The sequence below is a fragment of the Neoarius graeffei genome, chromosome 14 (assembly GCF_027579695.1).
Source record: "Neoarius graeffei isolate fNeoGra1 chromosome 14, fNeoGra1.pri, whole genome shotgun sequence".
NCBI classification, from domain to species: Eukaryota; Metazoa; Chordata; class Actinopteri; order Siluriformes; family Ariidae; genus Neoarius; species Neoarius graeffei.
The window spans coordinates 69,630,149-69,658,115 of NC_083582.1; the positions used below are offsets into that span (position 1 = coordinate 69,630,149).

The 27,967-nt window shown below is 41.8% G+C and overlaps 2 protein-coding genes across 2 annotated transcripts in view; one reads left to right on the plus strand and one right to left on the minus strand.

The window, feature by feature from the left end:
* Positions 1-11,773, plus strand: part of LOC132897832 (inhibitory synaptic factor 2A) — a 64,646-nt gene extending 52,873 nt beyond the window's left edge. Inside the window, exon 3 of the mRNA XM_060939071.1 lies at positions 11,590-11,773. Coding sequence (XP_060795054.1) covers positions 11,590-11,773 — 184 coding nt within the window. The remainder of the gene's footprint in view (positions 1-11,589) is intronic.
* dock1 (dedicator of cytokinesis 1) overlaps positions 1-27,967 on the minus strand; it is a 742,670-nt gene that overhangs the window by 359,920 nt on the left and 354,783 nt on the right. The window lies entirely within an intron of this gene.

The window sequence follows — 27,967 nt, forward strand, 5'->3', positions numbered from 1 at the left end:
TGTGACTTTTGTGTTGATGCAAGGTCAAATTTCAACATGTGGTTGTTTCTTCTTCTTTTTTTTTATTTTTTATAAAGTCCCTGTATGCAAACAGACAGGCATCATCAATAATGAGAAAACCCATCATCGCAATTATTAACTTCTCCTCCACTGTACTTGGGAACAATTTGAACAGAAGCAAAATTAAGATAACGGTGTCCTCTAATAATAAATAATAATCAGTTCCATTTACACTACCGTTCAAAAGTTTGGGGTCACTTTGAAATTTCCTTACTTTTGAAAGAAAAGCACTGTTCTTTTCAATGAAGATCACTTTAAACTAATCAGAAATACACTCTATACATTGCTAATGTGCTAAATGACTATTCTAGCTAAATTCTACTAAATGTCTGGTTTTTGGTGCAATATCTCCATAGGTGTATAGAGGCCCATTTCCAGCAACTCTCACTCCAGTGTTCTAATGGTACAATGTGTTTGCTCATTGCCTCAGAAGGCTAATGGAGGATTAGAAAACCCTTGTACAATCATGTTAGCACAGCTGAAAACAGTTGAGCTCTTTAGAGAAGCTATAAAACTGACCTTCCTTTGAGCAGATTGAGTTTCTGGAGCATCACATTTGTGGGGTCGATTAAATGCTCAAAATGGCCAGAAAAATGTCTTGACTATATTTTCTATTCATTTTACAACTTATGGAGGTAAATAAAAGTGTGACTTTTCATGGAAAACACAAAATTGCCTGGGTGACCCCAAACTTTTGAACGGTAGTGTATATAGCACCTTTCTTACACCCAAGGTTGCTTTACAATTAGGGAAGAAAAAAGAAAAAGCCCACCAAAAGAGGGTCAGGATGCAATTCCAATGGCGTAGCTACCACGGTCCCAACAAGCGCACGAAGATAAATCCCACACCATCTGCACAGCCACCACGACGCTGCCGGGCAACATCGCTCAGAACACCGTGCCATGGATCCACAAAGCTCTCGTAGTCTTTAGAACAGAGAACTTCTAAATTCTGTTTGGTTGCCACCAAACCACATCATAGCTGATTAAGTTGCCTGGATGTCACCTTTATTCTGACGGCCCTCCACCCAAGACATGCCACCAACAGTCATACCGCTGCTCACAGAGAAAATTAACAACTTCTTCAACTTGCATGAGACGCGACAATTCAGAGATCGAAATTACGTCATTTTCAACCTTTGAAAATACTTTTGTCTCATTTGTTTAACTGGGTTCTCTTCATCTACTTTTAGGACTTGTGTGAAAATCTGATGTTTTAGGTCATATTTATGCAGAAATATAGAAAATTCTAAAGGGTTCACAAACTTTCAAGCACCACTGTAGATATACACAGAAATTAGAGTTTATTACTGGTTATGATCTGTACAAAATTCCTCGAAACGACTGGAGCGACGATGTAGATTTGTGGCCTTAAGCGCTACTTAAGTACATCACGGAAACATACTGGACCATAAGCTAAATAAAACATTTCATGATGCCTTTGATTATTACGAAATTGGTAAAAAAAAAAAAAAAGGGGATATTGATGCATCTTTAGCGTAGATCCTAAACATCATCCTGCAATCAGTCCCAATCACTGTGTGAGGTTCATCCCTGATGCATCACACTGCAGACAGAGATCGCTTCCTGTCAGAAAGATGAGCATCACTGTGCTGAGACAGAAGAAAAGCAAGTGGATCAAAAGCCTCCATGCTTCACGCCTACTCAAAAAACACCAGCGCACAGCGCTGCACCATTACTCAAATATTTATTGGTACTGCACTAATGGCCACTGTAATTAGCTGATCGTAAAACCCTACAATTAATTCTTTCCACGGAGAAACGTGCATGCTGCATCAAAATCAGGTTTTACTACACATTTCCGAACAGCAAGCTAACACAAAGGAGGTCTGGATTACAGCACGCTCAGTTAGCGATGTTAATGACCAATCCCGTTCAGGATGACTGAATATACTGGACCAGATAACATCCTATTCTATGATACTTGACCCGGGTATGTTCACAGAAAAATAGCTTTAATTATAGAATTTAAAAAAAAAAAAAAGCAGCATGGAAATTTTCTGCCATGGGTTAGAGGTCTGTACAAGCTACTAAAGTTAAATGCTATACATTAACAAAACTACTTTAAAGTGTCGCTTATGGACATTTTGTCAAGAAAAATAGCATTTCGAGCATAAACAGCATAAAGCATAAAATAAAACATATTTTTCCAGTGTGTGTGAGGTCATTTTTGCATTTTGATGCATTAAAAACAAGATCGACTGTGAGCTCCTGCTCACTTACGTATCCCCCCCGCTCTCGCTTATATCAGAATGCAAGCAATCGAAGGAATAAGACACTTATTATGAACGTTGACTTCAACAAATAACGAATCCTGAAACACAGAAGTAAAGAGCAGTGTCTCTCCCCAGGGATTTCAAATAGCGTCCTGGTAAACTGTCATTTTGAAATAGCGTCAAAATCCACCCTATACATTTCATAAATATATTCAGTCGGTAAACAGGAAGTCGATGTGCGACAGACCTGAAAACGGTATACACGGTATAGAACCCCAAGCTGAAGCTCGCTACCAAATATCAAGCAGGTGTGATTTGTAGTCGCCGAGAAAAGTGATATGAAAATTTTGCAAATCCACGCTATATGTTTCGTAAATATATTCAGTCGGTAAACAGGAAGTCGATGTGCGACAGACCTGAAAACGGTATACATGGTATAGAACCCCAAGCTGAAGCGAGGTACCAAGTGGCTATTATTTGTGGTTGCTGAGAAAAAGGGTGTTTCGGACAGACAGAGGTAAACCAGTATACCCCGCCTCCTTCGGAGCGGGGGTATAAATAATTAAAAAATGTACTTTGCTTGTACAAAGCAAGTTTATAATAAGCTGCAGCAGTGTGATGCGCAAGCCGAGCTTCTCTCATTAGACATGCTGAGTGCGGAGTGCCTCTGACACTCAATGACTCATAAAAGCATTATCAGAAGTGCAATGAAAAATAACTGGTGTGCTCTTGTTCCTTATTTCAAAGTATTACTATTAAAAATGTGAACAAGAAGGGCATCATAATCCTTTAAATTATGATGTGGCACTGTGGTTAGCACGGTCACCTCACAGCAAGAAGGGTCTGGGTTCGAACCTCATGGCCGATGAGGGCCTTTCTGTGTGGAGGTTGCATGTTCTCTGTGTCTGCGTGGGTTTGCTCTGGTTTCCTCTTCCAGTTCAAAGACATGCAAATTCGGTAAAAATACTTAGTGTCGGGCTCCAAGCCCAGAAAGACTGGGGAGGGTTGTGTCAGGAAAGGCATCCGGTGTAAAACCTATGCCAAATCAAATGCAGTGGTGCTTGAAAGTTTGCAAACCCTTTAGAATTGTCAAAATTTCTGCATAAATATGACCAAAAACAACAACAGATTTTCACATAAGTCATAAAAGTAGATAAAGAGAACCCAGTTAAACAAATGAGCCAAATATATTATACTTGGTCATTTATTTATTGAGAAAAATGATCCAATATTACATATCTGTGAGTGGCAAAAGTATGTGAACCTTTGCTTTCAGTATCTGGTGTGACCCCCTTGTGCAGCAATAACTGCAACTAATGCCGCTTTTCCACTACAAACGCGGCTGAGTTGGGCTGAGCCGAGCCGTGCCGTGCTGAGTTGGGCTGAGTCGAGCTGAGCGGGGCTGTTGGAGTTGCATTTCGACTACAACCGCGCTGAACCGTGCTGGCTGGAAGTGGGTGGACACATTGGGTGGAGTTAGCGAAAGTGGGTGGATGTCACGTGATGTCGTTAGGCGGCGCAAACAGTGACATCAGTGACCTTTTAAGCGGTAGTCTCACGACCCGGATAGTAAACAATAAACATGGAGGACATGGAGTCGTTAGTGTTGCTGGTCTTGGTGCTGTGGCTTGTTGTCACTGACAACGCCAACAGATACTGGCAAGAGCGTATAGATGAGGCGAGGCGCATAAGGCTCCAGAAATTCTCATAATTCGTAATTATTCTTCTTCCGGGTTTACGGTGTTTACAGATCCCAGCGTGCTCGCGGGGCATGTGTGGGCATGTGAGGACACTCCTCACCAATCAGTGCACAGGGGAGTGTCTCCTCACACTCCTAGCCCCACTCGGCTCGGCTCGCTTCAGCCCCACTGAAAAACCGTGCGAGTTTTGGGTGCTAAGCAGGGCTGAAGCGAACTGAGTCGTGCTGCTCTGAGATGGTCGAAACGCGAGCCGTGTCGGGCTGAAGTGAGCTGAAGCGAGCTGAAAAAGGGTAGTGGAAAAGGGCCATAAACGTTTGCGGTAACTGTTGATCAGTCCTGCACACCGGCTTGGAGGAATTTTAGCCCATTCCTCCGTACAGAACAGCTTCAACTCTGGGATGTTGGTGGGTTTCCTCACATGAACTGCTCGCTTCAGGTCCTTCCACAGCATTTCGATTTGATTAAGGTCAGGACTTTGACTTGGCCATTCCAAAACATTCACTTTATTCTTCTTTAACCATTCCTTGGTAGAACGACTTGTGTGCTTAGGGTCGTTGTCTTGCTGCATGACCCACCTTCTCTAGAGATTCAGGCCCTTTCCACACGGCAACGGATTCAGGTGAATCCGATAAAATTTTTTATCGTTTCGGCCTGGCGTCCACACGGCACCGGCGTTTTGGGTGCCCCAAAACGATATTTTTTGAGAACGGTTTCCAGAGTGGAAAAATCTGGCAACAGCGCCGTTGCGAAGTCGTCTGGATGAGTAGAACGGATTTGTTTACGATGACGTCACAACCACATGACTAGAACAAGCAGCACTCACTCATTCATGCCAGGTAGAAGAAGAGGTTTATGCGCATGCGTCCTACTTCTTCTATTGTTCTGGTGTCTCCGATGGGACCGTCTTACAGCGCACGTAGAGGTGTGGCATGAGTATTGCATCGTTTTCAGCAAGTGTTGCGTTGCCATATGTACCTGATATTTTACTGATCCGTTGCCCATGTGGACGCGATATTTTTTTTACCCGCTAAAAAAAAAAAATCTCGTTGCCGTTGTTGTGTGGATGTAGCCTCAGTTCATGGACAGATGTCCTGACATTTTCCTTTAGAATTCGCTGGTATAATTCAGAATTCATTGTTCCATCAATGATGGCAAGCCATCCTGGCCCAGATGCAGCAAAACAGGCCCAAACCATGATACTACCACCACCATGTTTCACAGATGGGATAAGGTTCTTATGCTGGAATGCAGTGTTTTCCTTTCTCCAAACAGAACGCTTCTCATTTAAACCAAAAAGTTCTATTTTGGTCTCATCCATCCACAAAACATTTTTCCAGTAGCTTTCTGGCTTGTCCACGTGATCTTTAGCAAACTGCAGATGAGCAGCAATGTTCTTTTTGGAGAGCAGTGGCTTTCTCCTTGCAACCCTGCCATGCACACTATTGTTGTTCAGTGTTCTCCTGATCGTGGACTCATGAACACTAGCCAATGTGAGAGAGGCCTTCAGTTGCTTAGAAGTTACCCTGGGGTCCTTTGTGACCTCACTGACTATTACACACCTTGCTCTTGGAGTGATCTTTGTTGGTCAACCACTCCTGCAGAGGGCAACAATGGTCTTGAATTTCCTCCATTTGTACACAATCTGTCTGACTGTGGATTGGTGGAGTCCAAACTCTTTAGAGATGGTTTTGTAACCTTTTCAGCCTGATGAGCATCAACAACGCTTTCTCTGAGGTCCTCAGAAATCTCCTTTGTTTGTGCCATGATACACTTCCACAAACGTGTGTTGTGAAGATCAGACTTTGATAGATCCCTGTTCTTTAAATAAAACAGGGTGCCCACTCGCACCTGATTGTCATCCCATTGATTGAAAACACCTGACTCTAATTTCACCTTCAAATTAACTGCTAATCCTAGAGGTTCACATACTTTTGCCACTCACACATATGTAATATTGGATCATTTTCCTCAATAAATAAATGACCAAGTATAATATTTTTGTCTCATTTGTTTAACTGGGTTCTCTTTATCTACTTTTAGGACTTGTGTGAAAACCTGATGTTGTTTTAGGTCGTATTTATGCAGAAATATAGAAAATTCTAAAGGATTCACAAACCTTTAAGCACCACTGTATGGGGAACATATCCGCTGTGGCGACCCCTAACGGGAGCAGGCGGAAGATGACGACAATCCTTTAAATCTGCTTGTTAAGCCGTGTCATAATGATCTTATTTCCCGGGCCAAGCTTCGTCTTTTCAGCATGCCGCAGTGCCGTGTTCCCCATTGTTGGAACAGGTCAAAGTAAAAAAAAAAAATCCTATCCAATTGCCATGAAGGAACATTTTTTACTTGCTTTTAGTACTTATAAAATGGAATATATCCAAAAAGAAAGTGTAAAAGAAGAACAAAGAAGGGAGAGGGGGAAACAAACAGTGGTGATCAGTGATTGGTTGTGGGCGGGACCATGGGCATCAGTGACTAGTTGCGAGCGCAAGTCAGGCGTTACACTGTGAGTCAAGATAACCTGCTTTCTAAAACTTGTATGACAGCAGCTGTGATGTGAGCTGGAGACCTGTATCGAGTTCAAGACAGTCACTAATGTGTTGAAAAAGTTGCCTGATTTGTTGCAAGGCTCTTTTTTTTTTTTAATGAAGATTACCAAAAGGGGTCTTCATAAAAAAAAATAAAATAAATAAATAAATAAATTTCGCCAAATCTAGTGACAGAGTCTCTAAGGCTGTAACACTGAAGGGCCATTCAGCCTCGGAAATGACTACTGACATCAGATTTAACAAGCGGATGGACCAAAATGGGCCAATAAATAAATAGAATATGGCAACATGGTGGTGTAATGGTGTTACTAGCCTGGTGTTTTTGTTTTTTTTGGGGGGGGGGTTTCCTTTTTCTTCCCTCTGGGTCTATGTGGGTTTGGCACCCACTAATCGTTGTTGTGCCCCATGCCCTGTAGGTACACCGCTGGCGCAGTAGGAGGACCTGCTCAATGTCACCTGGGCCAGGGAGGGGCGTGAGCGTATTTAAGCGGCAGCTGGAGCTTCCCCTGCACTGTTCACTTGCATCCGGCTCGCTTCCCTCGTTGAACCCGTCTGACGCCAGCGCTTGTCTTGTCTCTGCTACGCGCCTGTTTGTGACTGCTTTTTGATTGGCCTGAGCGCCCTATTTTTGTGTTTTGAGCCTTCTGAGGGGCTCTTTGCTTTTGCTTTCATCTTGAACCGGGAGCGTGGCTCCCCCTTTTGTGTATTCCCCTAGACTTTTGTTTATGAAATTATTCTGAATTGTTCTTTTTGCGTCTATGTCGCCTTCCTGTGTTACCATTTGTAACAAATGGTCAGCAAGAAGGTTCTGGGTTCGAGCTCAGTGGCCTTTCTGTGTGGAGTTTGCATGTTCTCCCCGTGTCTGCGTGGGTTTCCTCCGGGTGCTCCAGTTTCCCCCACAGTCCAAAGACATGCAGGTTAGGTTAACTGGTGACTCTAAATTGACCGTAGCTGTGAATGTGAGTGTGAATGGTTGTGTGTCAGCCCTATGATGACCTGGCGACTTGTCCAGGGTGTACCCCACCTTTCGCCCGTAGTCAGCTGGGATAGGCTCCAGCTTGCCTGCGACCCTGCACAGGATAAGCGGTTACAGATAGAATAGAAAAGCCTCGAAAGCTGTACGTTAACATTGAAAAGTTAAGGTCTTTAATATGTAAAATGAACTTTCAGACAACCATAAAACAAGATGCTGGAGACCATGTGCTGGACACCAGAAATGCCTTGTTCAGCAAGAACATGCACACATCACATTAGCGGCAAGAAAACCTGCCCCGATGTGTGAGTGCACGTGTACGGAGTTTGAGTTTAAACACCAAAAGGCATACGAGTACATGTGTGCGCTGTCGATATGGAGGGTCCTCTAGAACAGGTAGAGACAGGTATGTGGAAAATAAGGACCAGACTGGCATTATTCAATGGAGCGCCAGAGCTGACAGAATGTACTGCAATCAGAGCGCACACACACACACACGTAGCCCTGGTGTCACTGCTAAATATGTACAGCTGTGTTTTATCAGTGTAAAGGTGTGTGAACTTGTAACTAACAGCAACAGTCTCGAGTCAAAAGTTCACTCGGAGGAGTGAACAGAGGAGTGTGACCAAGGAAACTTAAAGGAAAGGAAGGAAAATAAAAAGTCCCCTGATGGAAAAAAAAAATAATAATAGGTATTTGAATGTGGAAAGAAATGAAACATGAAGAATAAAATTACTTCTCGTAGTGATTCACGTCCATTCAAGCTGACTTAATCAACTCTTTCACTCCATGAACTGTTAAAACTTGATGGGCTGTGCAGTTACTGAGAAATAATTCATGAGGGGGAAGTGTGATATGGTCGGAGTCAAACAAATAACATGTCCTGAAGGGTTTTGCTTCTCTTATGCGAAAGCAATTAACACTTTTTAAACTTACTAATAAGCAACACATCAGGTTTTTAACCATTTATAGTTAGTGGAACATGCACAAGGTCAGCCATGGTTTAAAGCTTAAAGAAGTGGCCTTGGGCCCAAAGGGTCACTGGTTTGATTCCCTGGCCCGGCAGGAAAAATCCATGTCTGAAGTGCCCTTGAGCAAGCCACCTAACCCCTCAACCACTCCCCAGTCGCTGTGTGTGTGGGTTTTTTTTTTTTGGTGTGCGCGTGCTTGTTGTACGTCACTGTGGATAAGAGCGTCTGCTAAATGCCTGTAATGTAACAAGGCAAGTTAGCTCCTTCTGTGAGAGACTCAATGTTCCCTCACCAGCCTGACTTTTTTTTTTTTTCCTTTCTGGTGGTGTAGTGGTTAGCGCTGTCGCCTCACAGCAAGAAGGTCCGGGTTCGAGCCCCGTGGCTGGCGAGGGCCTTTCTGTGTGGAGTTTGCATGTTCTCCCCGTGTCTGCGTGGGTTTCCTCCGGGTGCTCCGGTTTCCCCCACAGTCCAAAGACATGCAGGTTAGGTTAACTGGCGACTCCAAATTGACCGTAGGTGTGAATGTGAGTGTGAATGGTTGTCTGTGTCTATGTGTCAGCCCTGTGATGACCTGGCGACTTGTCCAGGGTGTGCCCCGCCTTTCTCCAGCTTGCCTGCGACCCTGTAGAACAGGATAAAGCGGCTAGAGATAATGAGATGAGATGTTACAGACAATCTGGAAACTCCTCCATCCTGAGGACTTTCCCACAGTGGAAAACTTCCAGACTGTTACCGGAGACCATGCATGTTAAATAAAATATTCACAGAAAGCTTCATCATATCAAAGACCGGACATTTTTCTCTGCTCAAAATATCGTGTCTTTTTAATCTCTCTGTTATTCGACTTGGATTATGTGCAGAGCTGTAGAATTTATCCGAACAAGCACATTAATATAATCCTACGATTAGGATTACCGACGGAGCCGTTTTATGGAAAATGAATCAACGGAGAAGTTCGTGTATCCGTGAATTAATGGAGACGCATGGCCTCGAAGGGCTTTGGTGTGCCTCCGAACAGATTTTGGATTCTCTCGGCTTTAACGCTTGGCCCGCCTTTCTGACACCACCTTCGTGATGCATCTTGTTAATGCAGATTTATACACGCCCCTCTCCAGATCAGATCCAGATCTATTTTTTGTATTGATTTCACAATGCATCAACCTGATGTAAAACCATCACACTTGGACTGCCTTTAATCGCTGAGAAAAACAAAGCAATAATGTTAGCCAAGCTGACCTCTATCATGGATAACCCCTCTCACCCCTACATGAGGCTGTGGGGGCTTTAAGCAGCTCTTTTAGTAGTAGACTGCTACACCCACGGTGTAAGAAGAAGTACCGCAGGTCATTCATACCTACTGCTGTCACTGTATAACACCCACAACTTGTAACATAGCACCAATAACCTGTTTGCCGTTATATTTGCACTACTTCACCACTACTACCTCTGCCATCTCTCATCGATGCAATTATGTGCAATAATATAGGCCTTAAACTATTTTTATGCATACTTATGTTTATATATTATTTATGCATATATGTGTGTATATATACAGAGTCTACCTGTAATATGCAATTTTTCCGAGCCTCTCAATAAGGCAATTTTTTTCTATACTTTTTCACGGTAGATGATGCAAATAGCCCTCTCTATTTAATCCTTCATTTGTCTAATTTTTATTTCAGTTTTATTTCTTATCTGTTTGACTTTTTCTTGCTACTGTAACACGTGAATTTCCCCGATGTGGGATGAATAAAGTGAATCTAATCTAATCTAATCTATGACTGCTCTTTCGCGGTATCAGTGTGTGAGGAGTATAAAGATATACAGTAGTGTGAAAAGTCTTAGGCACATGTAAGACTACTATAAACAGTAATCAGTAAGGCATAATGAATGAAACAAAGGCCCACTTTACACGGGGACGGTCTGAAACAAAACCGCAAAAGTCCGTTTTCGTTCTCACTTTTTTCCGCGTCTACACGACCGCTTTCAAGGAGGAAATCTGCGTCTATACGGTGACGCATAAATGTGTGGAATTCAATTGGATGTGCATGCCAGGCGGCTAGGTGGTGCTGTGAAAGACCTCCGCTATGTCTGCATGCATGCGCAACGTCTTCCGTCTTGTCTGATCTGCACCGCGAAAACTCTGACTACTCTGGCTATGGTAAGTAAGAAAGTAAGTAAAAAAGTAAGAGCGTACTATACCCGCCTCTGTTCATTAACGGTATATGTGCAGATTTGGTATAGATGTTCGAAGGACTCCTGGACGTTTATTAAAGCTGCCAGAGCAGCTTGAAGGTCCGTTGGATCGATGTAATCAGACATGCTCTTACTTTTTTACTTACTTTCTTACTTCCCGGGCTGGCATGTACAGTATATGACATATGTATGACGTAAACACGTACCCGACGTGAGCAGATCCGAGCAGAGTTTCGCGTATTGGGTAGTTTAGACGGATATGCAACGGGGCTGTTTTTAACTTATCCACTCTGGAAGGCGTTTTCAATTTTTTCCGTTTTTCAGCCTCGGAAACGCCGCCCCCGTGTAGACGAAAGGCACTTCCGATAAAATATTTAGTCATTTTTACCCGACAGCGTCCTCGTGTAAACGGGTCCAAAGTCAGTATTTGGTGTAAGACGACCCTTTGCTTTAAAAAAAAAATCGTCTCGGGTCCAGTTTTATAAGGAAATGTCCAAAGCTGTAGGTTTTACTGAGCATCTTACAGAACCAGCCACAGTTCTTCTGGACGCTTTATCACACTCGCTTCTTAATTTTGCACCAAAACCCAGCAGCCTTCATTATGTGTTCTTTTTTAATCTGAAAAGTGCTCTCTTGTGTAACATGCTGCTCAGATACAAACTTTTCCCCCCCGTAACATTTAATTTTGTGCTGGAAAATGAACGTTTGGAACTCTAAAATGTTTTTGTCCTGACTTGATAATGTAGGAGTCATCAAATCGAAATCTATAACAAAGTTGGTATGGAAAAAAAAAACAAACAAACACACTTTTGCACAATGCTGTACATCAACTTTTTCCTTATGTATTGTATCCGGTCAGTAACATTCTCTCTTTCTCTCTCTCTCTCTCGCCCTCGCTCAGTGTGGAGCTGGACTTTAAGCAGCAGGAGGACAAGCTGCAGCCGCTAATGAGGAGGTTGTGCTCCATCGAGGACTCGTCCTTCCCCTCGCTGCCTTACCCTCAGGAGGCCTACACCTCCACGCCCAAACGCAAGGCCAAAGCCGAGGCCAAGAAACACACACGCTGGAAACTGTGGTTCCTCTGAACACACCGCACTGCAGGACACGTGCACACGTTCTACACTGTCCCTATCATCATCATCATCTTTCTCCTTTCCTGCCCTGCGTCTTTCGACACTTGCATCATTTATAACCACAGCAAAAGATGGAAGGAAAAAAAAAAAAGCTGGATCCTGAAAACTAAACCTGGCCAGAGCCTGCATCAAATTAAAAATGGAGTCTATTGGGAACTGGATTTCCTCATTTACTTTCAGAAAAGCTGAATATTTTTGGCCGATTGTGCCCAGTGTGTGAAACGGCTCTATTTGCAATTCAGCGAGGTGAGAAACCAGACTGAATTAAGCTGCTGCAAAGCCCTGCATTTAAATGTATATATAAAATCAAACCATTATTTATTCATCTACGAGTGCATCACCTCTGCTTAGGTTATTCATACAACCGCCTCTCATATCCACACTATACAGGTTTATTTATTTAGTCGCCTGATGGTTGAGTGGCCTCTCATCTTCATTTAAAAAAAAAAAAAAGGTCACGTTTTCCCTGGACTAAAATAAGTTATTATTCCTCATTAATATCAACATGACTGGAGTCTCACCAATAAGACAAAGCACAAGAACACTACACACGAAGTGGACTCAACACATGGACTTGGAGTTACATAGACAATTTAGACAAAATGGAAAGACACTAATTTAATCTACGGAGGGGAGGGGGGGAAGAGGAAAAGAAAATAAATTCCGCAGCTATTTATCAAATTTCTACATCATGTTTCAGGAGCTCCAGACATCTCTTGCGATGGTGACTGAAAGAAAAAGGGGGGGGGGGGGGTGAGAAAACAAGTACCAGATATTTTTATATATTCGTAATATCAAGTATTAAATTCAGATTTTATAATAAATAATGTATGAAATATAGACTTTTTTTTCCCTTTACTGGATTATTAAGTTCTCCGACAAAGAAAAAGATGCATCAGAAGGGAAAGCCTGTTCTATTTTCAAATCCATTCTTCCCTTCCTCCAGTCCATTGAGGATCAGGGAAATGAGGAGCACCATGCAGGAAAAAAAAAAAAAAACAGAGATCTGAAACATGCTGGTTCAACTCGCACTGCAGATGACAGAAGAAACCGATGAGGATGTTAGAAAGCTGGAAAGTGTGTGTTGGGCCGCACTCATGTGAGTGAGAAGGCGATTATTTTCAGGATAATATCGAATAACTATTTTATCCTCGACGATGCCAAGCCACGCTTTCTAAACGTCGATTCAAGACGTACATTTCTAAACCCGAAATGGAAATACTTTAATTTCTAAAAAAAAATAAGTATTTATCTAACATACCATCATTATAGCGTTGTAGAACAATTGTGTGTTAATGAAATAATTTAAGAGGCAGAGCATCTAATCAGGGCTACCAGCATCAGGAACAGGATCAGGTTTCACTGGGGCATTTTGGTCACAGCATCTCTGAAGCCAAAAAGAGCATGATGTAGAAAAGACACAGCCAGAGTGCTTTATAAGGGCAAACAGATTCATATTCAACTAACGAACTCTAAAGGTTGCTCAATGCCGACTTCTCCGCATTTCACTCTAGGCTAGATGAACATATTACCCCCACCTGATCTGTCGCGAGTTATCTTGTACGTGAAAGGATCTGACATTCGAGCAGTTCAGCTGTAGTGTGAAGCGAGATACCTAGATGATATCTGTACCTTAAAGAAGTGCAATTGATTCACTTTGTGCAATATTGTGCATTTTATACTGTTTTTAAAAATCGAACTATTTAATACAGAAAATAAAACCTGAGAAATAAACAGAGAAATGGTCTAATCTGAGTATGTGGTCATGTCATGGAAAAAAAAAAAAAAAAGAAAAGCCACGATATTCGACTTGCCTCGGAAACGGGAACTATGAGCTCGGAACTGCGTGATTTTTCAACGTGAAAAAGCATGGATGCCTCCACGTTCGTCTCTTCTTAACAAGCTATCAGTGTTACAGATGCTGATGGATACTGGCTACGCCAAATACTTATACACACACACACACACACACACACACAGCACAACTCATTTAAAAGGTAAGAGGTACGACTTTGTTTACTGCAGACTCCATGAGCAGCCATGCTGATTTCATGTCACTTGCTGAACTTGGGGTTGCGGAGACCTTCCCAAGTTCCTAAGTAGGAATTTCCGAGTTGAGGCAGCGTTTTTCTTTGCTTTTCCCGAATGACATATTACGAGTTTTAGTCGAACGCAACATCATTTTAAGACACAGTAAGCTGTCTCATACAGGCCACACGCCAGACAGAAGTGAATGTTCATTATGGAAGGGTTCATACACAGTAGGGTTGGGCGGTATTACGGTAAGAAGGTATCCCGAGGTATCCAAAAGTACCAACGGTATCGGTCTCATTACCGTCATTTTAAAAAAATATATAATATCTAAATAAATATGGAGTACATGAGGTCATAATATAAAATAATAAATTGAAGATCATCCCGAATAACTGTGTGATCGTATTTTCACTAATTCTATCAGTTTCCTAAAGAAGTTCTCATCGCGTGCAGGGTTGTTTATGTCGTTACCATGGCAACCCTGCGTGACATTTGGAGTCTGACAGAAAGCTTCGCAAGAGACTGAGACCGCGGTTGAAAGATGGTAAGTCAAGATAACGAGTTAGTGGCAAAAAAAAAATACAACATCGGCAGTGTGGCAGTATTTTGGTTTCAAACCAAACGAAAAGGAAGAGCCAGCAATAATGTAAATGACCGCGCAAAATCGAAAAAAATCTAATATGTCCCCTAAGGCACACCATAGCCTGGGGTACTCCACTTCCATGAGATCTCTCCAATGAGTTGTGTTTTGAGTAGGTTACATGAGTAACAACAAGGTAAAATAATATAACGTATGACATTTGGGATGTGGGTAATAAACGTTTGAAATGTCATCTACTGAAGAAACGGAAGAAAACATCGTAGCGTAAACTGTTCGGTTTCTGGTGGGAATTAGCAATGCGCTTGCTATCTTTGTTGGGTGTGTTAAACCGTATGGATTTAAGTGGAATAATTGTAAGGAGTTATGTGATCAAGACAACGTTTTAAGCAAGGTAAGGCCATTTGATTATTAATTTCCCCGCCATGGCATGACGTGGGCCCATATGATTTTGCCTTGTGCAGCTATCACGCATTTGAATTAGGTTCGCCTCATTTGCGCTGAAGAATATGGTTTATCGCGCAGTCTAAACGGACTTGGGTGTTGGTTGATTCTTTTTCTTTTCTTTTTTTTTATTTCCCATGCTTGAAAGGGTATGATCCTGCTCATCGTGTACTTTTTTTGATGGAGCAGGTGAAATAGTGCTGCAAATGGCGTTTCAACGCAGACATGTGTAAACGACAGTTGAATGCTATTTTCAAGATGAAGGAAGAGTTGCGTGATGCTTTGAAATCTCTCTTAATCCATTCATCAATGCACAAAATTCGCTTTGCTGCTTAATCCATACCACAATGCACATAATTCGCTATGCTGCTTTTAAATAGTACATTTGAGGCATAGGCGCAGGTCTGGACAAGGTCCGCCGGTATAGGCGCACGTTACACAGTAGGCCGAAACAAAATATTATTTTTTTCTCGGTAATACCGTATACCCCGGAAAAACACAGAGACAGTTTAAAGGTATCAAAATTTGGATACCGCCCAACCCTAATACACAGCAAGCGTAGTTTCTGTGAATTTTGCTTCAAAACACACGAGAACAAGAGCAGCCGGAAAAACTAAAAGTTATACTTTATGCACAAGTTGCACTTCAGTCACCAACACACACATGCATACAATTCAGACCAAAACCTGAGCTAAAGACATTCAAATACGTTTTAAGGAGATAAATCATCTCCTGTGTTCGCATCCGGGGTCATTTTAAACCAGTCCAGATGAGAGAGACAGATGTATTTCAGCTAGTGCATCAAAAGTTTTCATACATCAACCTGACCATCTCTTGAAATCGTCTGGAAGATTCTAGAAATTCATACGTATAATGACTTTTAGAAACTTCTGATTGGCGCACTGTCATAATTCGGAGCGAATCCATGGCTGTACTTGGAGCCAGTGCCTTATGGTAAGGTAAAGTTTTGACCTTAAAATTAGACAGCCTTTCGATTTCATAAAATCGGTGAAATTTAATTCCATCTGAAATTTGGTCATTCTGATATATGTTTATTTCTGTAATATCCATTTAAAAAAAAAAAAAAACACCAGGCCATTCTGTGGCTGAGAAGTTATTTAAATTTGAGGCAATTAAAGCAAATGTACAAGAAATCGCTCGCTTCGCGCAGTCAAGCAGACAGAGGAAGTCCATGTGTGCGCATGCGCAGGTTTACCTTTGAGCGTGCACTGACAGTTCCATCATTCTGTCGCTAAACGAACAGCTGATCACACCGAGGTGCTCGCTGAGCGCCGATATTTATTAGTTTGGTCCTGCGTTTCCTTTCCTTCATATATAACATAACGGCTTTTCTTCTCGCTTTCCTTCTGTTACTGTAGTCAGTCTTTCACGTTTCATTCGCACACTCACGTCCTCCATTTTTCTCTCCTGTTTCAAATTTGTATCTCACAATGCCTTACGTGAACAGTGAAAGCCCACCATGTGATGGTGCATGACGTAGTATCTTGTATTGGGTCATGGTGAAGCAGGCAAAAATAGCGGAGAATTTAGGGCCACATGGCTCTAAATTCATTAATTATTCGATTAAAAAAAACTAATAAAATTGGAAGTCTGTGATTCGAATTTAGTAGCCTTCGGTCCACTAAATAAACATAACTGGGTGTCGGGGAAAATTCTTTTTATGACCTACACTTGAAAAATCTGAAAGTCAGTCCATCTTTAACCGCACATGCAATTTAAAACTATATGAATAAAACAGACATACAATTAAAAAGTTGCTATATTTATAAGTCATGATATCTGATGTACTGTAAAACAGGATTAAAACAAAGATATTAACAAAACTGGGTATTTTAAATAAAATAAACAGTCAGTACGGGCAGGGCGGCACGGTGGTGTAGTGGTTAGCGCTGTCGCCTCACAGCAAGAAGGTCCGGGTTCGAGCCCCGTGGCCGGCGAGGGCCTTTCTGTGCGGAGTTTGCATGTTCTCCCCGTGTCTGCGTGGGTTTCCTCCGGGTGCTCCGGTTTCCCCCACAGTCCAAAGACATGCAGGTTAGGTTAACTGGTGACTCTAAATTGACCGTAGGTGTGAATGGTTGTCTGTGTCTATGTGTCAGCCCTGTGATGACCTGGCGACTTGTCCAGGGTGTACCCCGCCTTTCGCCCGTAGTCAGCTGGGATAGGCTCCAGCTTGCCTGCGACCCTGTAGAAAAGGATAAAGCGGCTACAGATAATGAGATAAGAAACAGTCAGTACAGAGAATAGATTTCTAGCCAGTAGCAATAGTGGGTTTCTTGTTTGCTTGTTTTCCATTTCACTTTTCATTGAAAGTAAATACTTTCTGGACACATCTGTTGCAATCACGATCAATTCACGATTGACCCACGAAAGAGCTCGTAGGTATTGTGGGTGCGCAAGTTTCTTCTGATCGTTAATAATTCACATGATCATAGCGCATAATGTACAGTACCAGTCAAAAGTTTGGACACACCTTCAAGTTTTCTTTATTTTTATTAATTAAAAAAAGACTCTTTATGTCTTAAAGTAATGATGGACTGTCATTTCTCTTCGTTACTTTGGGGAAGCCATGACCTAACGGTTAGAGAAGCAGCTTTGGGACCAAAAGGTTGCTGGTTCAATTCCTTAGACCGGCAGTAATGGCTGAAATGCCCTTGAGCAAGGCACCTAGCCCCTGGCCTGTCCACTACTGTGGGTATGTCGGGGTCTTGCTGTACGTCGCTCTGGATAAGAGTGTCTGCTAAATTCCTTTAACATTACTTAGTTAAGCAGTTCTTGACATAATATGGATTACTACAGTTGTGGAATCATCATCATCATCTTCTGTCTGCTCCTGATTAGGGGTCGCCACAGCGGATCTTTCGTCTCCATTGCTCCCTGCCTTCTGCATCCTTTTCTACCACGCCTGCCACTTTCATGTCCTCTCTCACCACATCCATGTATCTCCTCTTTGGCCTTCCTCATTTTCGTTTGCCTGGCAGCTCCATCCTCAACATTCTCCTTCCAACATGCTCTGCATCTCTTCTCAGGACGTGCCCATACCATCTCAGTCTCATCTCTCTTAGCTTAATTCCCAAGCTCTCTACATGTGCTGTCTCTCTGATGTGCTCGTTCCTTATCCTGTCCACCCTCCCATCGCAAACCTTAACATCCTCAACTCCGCCACCTCCAACTTTGCCTCCTGTCTCTTCGTTAACGGTACGGTCTCCAATCCATACATCACAGCTGGTCTCACTACTGTCTTATACATCTTACCTTTCACTTTAGTGCAATTTCTTGCCTCCTTAATGCATTTGAGAGCAAATAGTGCTCATCTCATCTCATCATCTCTAGCCGCTTTATCCTTCTACAGGGTCGCAGGCAAGCTGGAGCCTATCCCAGCTGACTACGGGCGAAAGGCGGGGTACACCCTGGACAAGTCGCCAGGTCATCACAGGGCTGACACATAGACACAGACAACCATTCACACTCACATTCACACCTACGGTCAATTTAGAGTCACCAGTTAACCTAACCTGCATGTCTTTGGACTGTGGGGGAAACCGGAGCACCCGGAGGAAACCCACGCGGACACGGGGAGAACATGCAAACTCCACACAGAAAGGCCCTCGCCGGCCCCGGGGCTCGAACCCAGGACCTTCTTGCTGTGAGGCGACAGCGCTAACCACTACACCACCGTGCCGCCGCAAATAGTGCTATTTACTGTATTTTTATTATTTACCATTTGCTCTCAAATGCATTAAGGCGGCAAGAAATTGCACTAACTAACTTTTGACGAGGCACACCTGTTAATTGAAAAAGTATTCCAGGTGACGACCTCATGAAGCTGGTGAAGATAATGCCATTTTTTAAACACTTTTTCTGTGTTATTTCATAGTTTTGATGTCTTCGGTATTGTTCTACAATGTAGAAAATAGTCAAAACACAAAACTATGAATGAGTCGATGTGTCCAAACTTTTGACTGGTGCTGTACGTAGGCTATGAGGAATGCAATAACATCCACAACACTATCAACCACGGTTAATTCGTGAGTGAGGTAATGGTGGCAACTCACACTTGTGCGTACACGAATACAGCACTATTAAACTGAACGTGATATCCAAAATGTACCACAAAAACCGACATGAGGATAAATATCAAGTTCATATAAAAGCCTCCCTTCTGCCTTGCCTCATTTCTTCTGCACACACACAACGTGAGATATGGTCCAGGGAAGCTTGTTAAAAAGGCTTGGAAGTTCTTCTGCCTTAAACCTCCGATGCCGCATGAATACATATCTTCATTTAGTATGCATGGAGAACCTATGAGGTAATTCAGTTTCCTGTAGTGAGGCAAGAACTTGCAGCTACTGTCGATCAGAAGAGAGAAACAATCACGAGAAGCCTTTTCTCTACTGTCCCTTCTCACTGCAGACACACTCAATGTCGAAAGCGTTCAAGTGGGATTCAGTGTGTTTATTTAAAGAGAGAGAGAGAGAGAGATATTGCTCGGAGAACGTGATGAAAGTGATCAAGAAAGAGAAGAATTAATGAACACGGGGATGCTAAGCTTCTGGAGAGACAAAAACAAAAAGAATTCTAAGTAACACACAACTTTAATAAATTTGTTATTTCTGCCATAGTATACATTATTAATTTTCGTAATATTTTAAACTATAAAAGGAGGAATGTAATATTTTTTCATGAAATGTATTCATATGAGCAATCATATAAAAAGTTCTACAGCTTTGACACACAGCCTACAGCTTTTTGTTTTTCCCCCCCACATCTTCACACTCGACGATCTACATGTTCAGCGTGTGTGATCTGAATTCTCGACTCGTACATGGCAGAAGACAAATGAGAAAATACAATGCATAAATCTGAATGTGATGACTGATGAGGAGGAATTTTGCACAATATCAAGAGGTGATTTGCATAGCGGTGCTGCGGCACACGACACGCACAGTTTACGCATCTACATCAAAGCCTCCGTGTCACATGACACTATTATAAAGTGCTGCTTAATATACCAAGCTAGACACATCAATAAACTTCTCAAACACTATAAATGAAGCCACCTCACACTCAAACATTTCAAGTGAGGGCTGCGTTCCGATAGTGTTTTTTGCTTAGGGAGGTTCCTAGCTGAGTGAAATGACCCGGCGGTATCTAAGTGGCAGCCATGATAAGAACTGCTCAATTTCTCTAAACGCTAAGGAAAGGTACTTCAGTGCTTCCTTTCCTATTTTCTTTAGCACGGGGTACACAGGGCCATCCTTTATCAAAGGAAAGGAGATAATGCCGTGCCACAGCCCATTGTGGCATTAACATTTAAAGCAGTGCACCACGTGCAGAAATAATTAAATATTAAACAAGATCAACTGTGAGCTACTGCTCACTTACGTATACCCCCGCTCTTGCTTATATCAGAATGCAAGCTTCTTGAAATAGCGTCAAAATCCACCCTATATGGTTCGTAAACACATTCAGTCGGTAAACAGGAAATCGATGTGCAACAGACCAGAAAACGGTACACACGGTATAGAACCCCAAGTTGAAGCTCGGTACCAAATATCAAGCAGTTCTGACTTGTAGTTGCTGAGAAAAGTGTTACGAAAATTTTGTAAATCCACACTATACATGTTTTGTAAATACATTCAGTCGGTAAACAGGAAGTCGATGTGTGACAGACCTGAAAACGGTACACACGGTATAGAACCCCAAGCTGAAGCTCGGTACCAAATATCAAGCAGTTCTGATTTGTAGCTGCTCAGAAAAAGTGTTACGAAAATTTTGTAAATCCATTCTATATGTTTTGTAAATACATTCAGTCGGTAAACAGGAAGTCGATGTGCGACAGACCAGAAAACGGTACACACGGTATAGAACCCCAAGCTGAAGCTCGCTACCAAATATCAAGTAGTTGTAATTTATAGTTGCTGAGAAAAGTGCTACAAAAATTTTGTAAATCCACACTATACATGTTTTGTAAATACATTCAGTCAGTAAACAGGAAGTCGATGTGCGACAGACCTGAAAACGGTACACACGGTATAGAACCCCAAGCTGAAGCTCGCTACCAAATATCAAGTAGTTGTAATTTATAGTTGCTGAGAAAAGTGCTACAAAAATTTTGTAAATCCACACTATACATGTTTTGTAAATACATTCAGTCAGTAAACAGGAAGTCGATGTGTGACAGACCTGAAAACGGTACACACGGTATAGAACCCCAAGCTGAAGCTCGGTACCAAATATCAAGCAGTTCTGATTTGTAGCTGCTCAGAAAAAGTGTTACGAAAATTTTGTAAATACACGCTATATGTTTCATAAATACATTCAGTCGGTAAACAGGAAGTCGATGTGTGACAGACCAGAAAACGGTATACACGGTATAGAACCCCAAGCTGAAGCTCGGTACCAAATATCAAGCAGTTCTGATTTGTAGCTGCTCAGAAAAAGTGTTACGAAAATTTTGTAAATACACGCTATATGTTTCATAAATACGTTCAGTCGGTAAACAGGAAGTCGATGTGCGACAGACCAGAAAACGGTATACATGGTATAGAACCCCAAGCTGAAGCTCAGTACCAAATATCAAGCAGCTGTGATTTGTAGTTGCTGAGAAAAGTGTTACGAAAATTTTGTAAATACACGCTATATGTTTCGTAAATACATTCAGTCGGTAAACAGGAAGTCGATGTGCGACAGGCCAGAAAACGGTATACACTGTATAGAACCCCAAGCTGAAGCTCAGTACCAAATATCAAGCAGTTCTGACTTGTAGTTGCTGAGAAAAGTGTTACGAAAATTTTGTAAATCCACGCTATATGTTTCATAAATATATTCAGTCAGTAAACAGGAAGTCGATGTGCAACAGACCAGAAAATGGTATACACGGTATAGAACCCCAAGCTGAAGCTCAGTACCAAATATCAAGCAGTTGTGATTTGTAGTTGCTGAGAAAAGTGTTACGAAAATTTTGTAAATCCACACTACACGTTTTGTAAATACATTCAGTCGGTAAACAGGAAGTCGATGTGCGACAGACCTGAAAACGGTACACATGGTATAGAACCCCAAGTTGAAGATTGGTACCAAATGGCTATGATTTGTGGTTGCTGAGGAAAAGGGTGTTTCGGACGGACAGAGGTAAACCAGTATAATAATTAACCATGCAATAATTGTGATCCATGTCAATAAATACGAATGGACAGGAAGGTGAGCGTGAGCAACCGTTCTCAATGTGAATAATTTCGTTTCACTTTTGTGACTGGTTGCCTATATTCCATTTTTATTTCAAATGAAGTAATATATTCATCGTGTTGTTCACACTTGCATAAAACAACATGGTAAGAACGTATGGGGTGAAGATACACTTTTCGTAGTCCATCTCCGGAACGCTGTAGTTTCACACGTCAATAGCACGCGCCGTCGCACAATTACAGAGCCTAGTGTAAGTGCAATCCCACCACACTTGGCACTGCAGTTGTCTTTTCTTACATCCTTATGAATTCTCATTCACATGACCTCATGATGGTTTCCATCAAGGTCAAGGAAGAGTGGTGAGGAAAAAGATATGGGATGGATTACTGGAACATGGCCTAGGTTAAATAATATTATGCACCACAACTCGTCACCAAAATGGCCGTCAAAGACTTTTTTTTTTTTTTTATCAGTAGCAGTGCTGTAGTCGAGTCACTAAACCTCGAGTCCGAGTCCAGTCTCAAGTCCCCGGTGTTCAAGCCGAGTCATTAAAGAAAATTTTGAGTCGAGTCCGAGAACAAGACTCCTATTGCACCATTTGACGGTGGCTGTTGCTGCATTTATGTGAAAGCGTCTCTGCTACTGTGTCGGACTAACGTTCCTGCTCGACTGCACCATTTTAGTTAACAGGCTACAGATAAAAAGCTTGTTCATCGCTCAGCAAGCCCCGCCTACTATCAACAGGGCAAATAACATGAGAGAAGGTTAACACTAGCTAGTTCATCGCTCAGCAAGCAAGCCCCGCCCACTATCAACAGAGCAATGAACATAGCGTGTCACTTCCTTCTCTGGGTGGAGTCTTACCAAATGACAATTGAAGTTTGAGGTCGTCCCCTTGATAGTTCTTCTACATATGGAACACAAAGCAGTACATTTTTCCCACTGCACGAGAAGTCTGTATAAGCAAAGCGGGCAATCCTGGGGCGTTCTCTCAGGCATTTTAGCGCCGTTAACGTTAGTTTGTTCCTGAATATGACGTATGAACAGGTGAATGTGCATTCTCTTGCACGAAACTAGTATAAAAATTAATGTAGATATAAATATCTTATGCCAAATTATTATGGTATGTTACAAAAATTAAAGAAAAAAATCAGTCCTCGTCTCGAATTTACGAGTCCGAATGCAGTTAATGCACGAGTCCGAGTCATCAGTGCTCAAGTCCAAGTCAAGTCACGAGTCTTTAAAATTAGGGCACGAATCAGACTAGAATCCGAGTCCTGGACTCGAGTACTACAAGCCTGATCAGTAGAGATGTGTGACATCAGAATAGGACAAGATAAAGACTACAGCCATATAAAGCAGGGGTGGGCAATTATTTTTTCCATAGGGCCACATGAGAAACAGAAAATTTTGTGGAGGGCCGGACCAAAAGGCTGAACTAAATTCTGCATAATATTAATTGTATTTCTTTATATAAAGCAATAAATAACATTGTTTTTACAAGCTGCTAAGAGTATGGAAAAAACGAGGTTGCCTTACAAAAAATGTCATTTATTCAATCAAATTTCCCAAAACAATGGTTAACAAAATGTGAACGTTTGTACCTTTTTTTTCAGTCACATTCACCCCAAAACACAATAAAGGCATCACAATATTGTCTTTCTACTCCAAATATCAAGCAAGATACATCATATAATAATGATGCCCACATTTGTAGTTTAATCACCTCATTTGGTGTTTTTCAGTTTTTTATTTGTTCAGTGAGAGAAATCTAGTCTCTGTTGGTCTTTAACGAGTGCATCAGAGTCAGATTGAATGTCTGATGTGGAGATGCAAAGCACAGCTGACAGATGATCATCAGTCGATTCGGTGTAGGAATCAGATCTACAGATCGACTCGGGCTCCGGCGCCTGCTGGTGACGTCGCACTGTGATTGGCTGGACCGTTTGAAGGATGACGTACAAGTTTGTGGTTGGTCTGGACAAATTACGGAAGTAGTTATCGCGGGATTAGGTTTCGTGCGATTTCATGTCATGTTCATGTCGCGCGCATTGCGTTTTTGTTGAACACAACTTCAAAATAAAAGCAATGCACATTCAGTCCATGCATGAGGTAAAATTAGAAAATAAGTTTATTTTGGAATTTCTAATTAACCTTACGCGGGCCGGTCAGAATGAACCAAAGGGCCGGATGCGGCCCGTAAAATGCCCAGGTCTGATATAAAGTCATCCCTCTTAAATCTGTACTCGAGCTCCAACTTTGTTGGAGATGTTTTTGCCTCCGTTTGTTTGCTTGCCTGTTCCCACCTTAACTCAAAAAAGGAGTGAATGGATCTTGATGACATTTTGTGGACAGGAGCCATGGACCAAAGAACACTTGATTAGATTTTGATGCAAATCTGAATATGTGGCTTGGCGGAGGTATACACTCTACTGAGTGCTCTTCTCGATAGCTCATCTTTTCAGTGTAGTTAACTGGACTTCTGAGCGAACATCACAAGAGACTGGGGAATATACAGGAGCTTTCACTTGCTCAGCCAGGTTTGATTTGTTCAATATAATACAGCTAGCCAGGGGTCGAAATTAAGCATGTACCGACGGACACGGGCAAGTCACTCTCATACTCGGGCAACAATAAAATTATCACTAGTTGTCCGTCGGACAACTGTGTTTGAATGTCTATTTTACCAAGAAAAATTAAGTTGTTGTGATTCCTAACAGAAACCGAACGAAAACTTTATTTTTCCCGTCTTCTCTTTCGTTTGTCCTTGACTTTGGTTCGTTGCGGTAGTTGACGCTTCCATTCGCGAGATGGCGCTACATGATATTATGATTATTCACACGAGGCACCACTGTCACATAGGCTAGAACGAACGAAGCGTCTCAAACACGTGGCTGCTTCAAACGACTGCGAGGATGTTGAGGTACTTGATAGACAAGAAATCACAAAAAAAAGACCCCAAAAGCAGCACCAGTGAAGGTACGCTGGATAGGTTAACAACAGTAACAAATATTTATCTTATAAATTCTCAACAATAACAATAAATTACCAACAATAACAAGAATAAATTGACCATGATGACATATTTTCTGACTGTTTAACATGTTTAATAGAAGATACTAGTAGTTATACCTTGTTGTTTTACTGTTCATCATGATGAAATAAACACCAAACACGTATGAGTGTTATAAGTTTATTTCTATCAATCAGTAGTCAAACAATGGCAAAACAAGTTGAAATATTTTATTGCATACTCTATAATGTACATCCAGATTGCTTTTTATGCAAATTACTTACCCAGTCAACCTGCAAAAAAGTAGGGCAACTGAGACATGCGTGCGGGTAAGTAAATTTTTGGGGTCGGTTGCCCTGAGGGCAAGTACATTCAAAAGTTAATTTCGACCCCTGCTAGCTAAGCAAAACAATATAGATAAAGAAATCAAAATCCATGACTGCTTTATAACTGAATCCAGTGAACATTATCAGAACATTCAGTAACGTATTCGGCTGTAACATTACAGGGACATGGCTTCCTTCACAATGTTTCTCAGACAGTGTTCCCAGTTAGTAAAAGTTAAGATTATCGAAGTGCTGGTGTTATTGTTCCTTCAACGTATTGACACATCCCTGGCTCCAACCTTCAGACTCGCTAACTTTTTCCAAGTTTGTCCCGCTTATGTGTGTGGAGTCGCTGCCATGCGATCCATGTCATATTAATTGCAGCATAGATGCCCTTCCTACCACAACCCTCCCATTTCCTGGCTTGGGAAACAACCATTCACACCCATGGACAATTTAGAGCCACCAATTAGCCTAACTGCATGTCTTTGGACTGTGGAGGAAACCGGAGCAAACCCACACAGACACGGAGAGAACATACAAACTCCGCACAGAAAGGCCCCCGTCAGCCGCTGGGCTCGAACCCAGAACCTTCTTGCTGTGAAGCGACAGTGCTAACCACTACACCATCATATAACCTTTGTAGCCCATTAGAACCCAACCTTCAGACTAATATTTTCAGGGATAAGAATGGGACATTAAAAAAAACCTCTGAAATGCCCGGCCGGTCTAGGGGGCATTTGTCCAATTCACAATCCCCCTTTCCCACATACATACATTTTCTATTTATATATATATATATATATATATATATATATGATTTCAAATTCAATGATGGTTTAAAACGTTTATAAACTTGTTGCAAGGATGGACGGCAGTGGAACAGACAGAGAGCCGGAAAACTTCTTCCTCCAAAAAAAAATAAATAAATAAATAAATATATATATATATATATATATATATATATTTTTTTTTTTTTTCTATTTTCAAAACTTTTCTTAAAATAGTGCAAATATTTACAGTGCGCCAACCAAAGGTTCAAATTGCCAAAAAGAAAACTATACAAACAAAATAAGAAAACAAAAATAAAGAGGCTTCAAGTTTGCCAGACTAAATCAAAAAGACCCTGAACAAAACTATTAGCCAGCCAAACCCCAGTACCTTCAAACAAGACGTCCCAACCACAACTGAGGCTCTGGAGCTACTGCAGAGCTTACATACCCGCAGCCCCGCCCACAGTTGAGCCCAAATTGCAAAATTAATCAATCAACTAAATAATGACATCCTAAATACAAAACAATTTAAAGAAACAAAACACAAAATATACAAACATCCAAAATAATTTTCATTAACCAAAAACCCTTCAGTGCATAGTAAAATACAGGTTTCCCCAACACCAGTAAAACACCCCCGTTAAAATAGTCCGTTCTACCAAACACCCGCGAAACCCCTCCATAACAAGCCAATGGTACAGTCCCTCGGTTTCTCACAACAAACAGGAAGTGTGTGGAGTTCGCGTGATGAGTTACTAAAAACTGTTTTGTGTTATAAAAATGCTAGAACTAAATAAATTTGACGTTAGAAATAACCGGTTTGTACGTGTGTTTCCTAGACCATAGACAATGTTTAACAGTTGGGAGATGAAAATGCTTAGAAATGTGTGATGCGTTTTACATATGAGTGGAGCCAAACCAATGTTACTAGAATGCCGGTAGGCCTTTCCCTGCACTCGTAACAAATGCTGCTCTCGTTAGAAACTATGGCAAACGGTGGAGTATGAAATGCTTGAAAACCAGTAATATCCATACAGAAAACAGTAATGGAAATGAAGTGCAACTCACAGCGACAGGTCAGCCAAGATGTTTGAACGTTGCCGGCAGATTGCTGCCTGTGCGCTTGTGTGAGAGGTGTGTGTGTGAAGGTGTGTGTTGCTGGAAATCGTCGTGAGTTGTCGTTAGCATAAATATTGAAGAAAGCAATGACGATTTCCGTTATCGCAGCTGCAACTAATTTTGCGATGAGCGTTGCCGAAAGATGCTGGCGGGCGGTCGGGCGGTCCTGCCTGCTTGTGCCACCACAAGCCTCGCCTCGCGCCGACCCCATAAAAAAAATTTTTTCAACGGATTTACACGTTTCACAAAAATGACATTTTCAGTGGGAAAAACTCGGAATTCTGCGGATCCGCGGAAAATTCTTATCCCTGTATTTTCCATCACTGCATATCCAGACAACACAAAACCTAAAGCTCCATTCTCAGTAAGAGATTAATCTTGAATAAAGCCTTAGCGTGTACTAAAACTATGACATGATGCCGTGATGCAGAAGGAACAAATCGGTTATAAATAAAGAAGTCCGAAGAAGGAATGGACTGTCCTTCTGCAACTGGCATCACTTTATTTCAGCTTTGTGATAAAACATTCATGAATGCAGACAGTGTGTGTGCAAACTAAAGAAACACAAAGCTGACAGCTTCACTGGTGTGAAAAAAAGCTATTATCACTTTGTTTTTGTTTTGCGAAAGATGA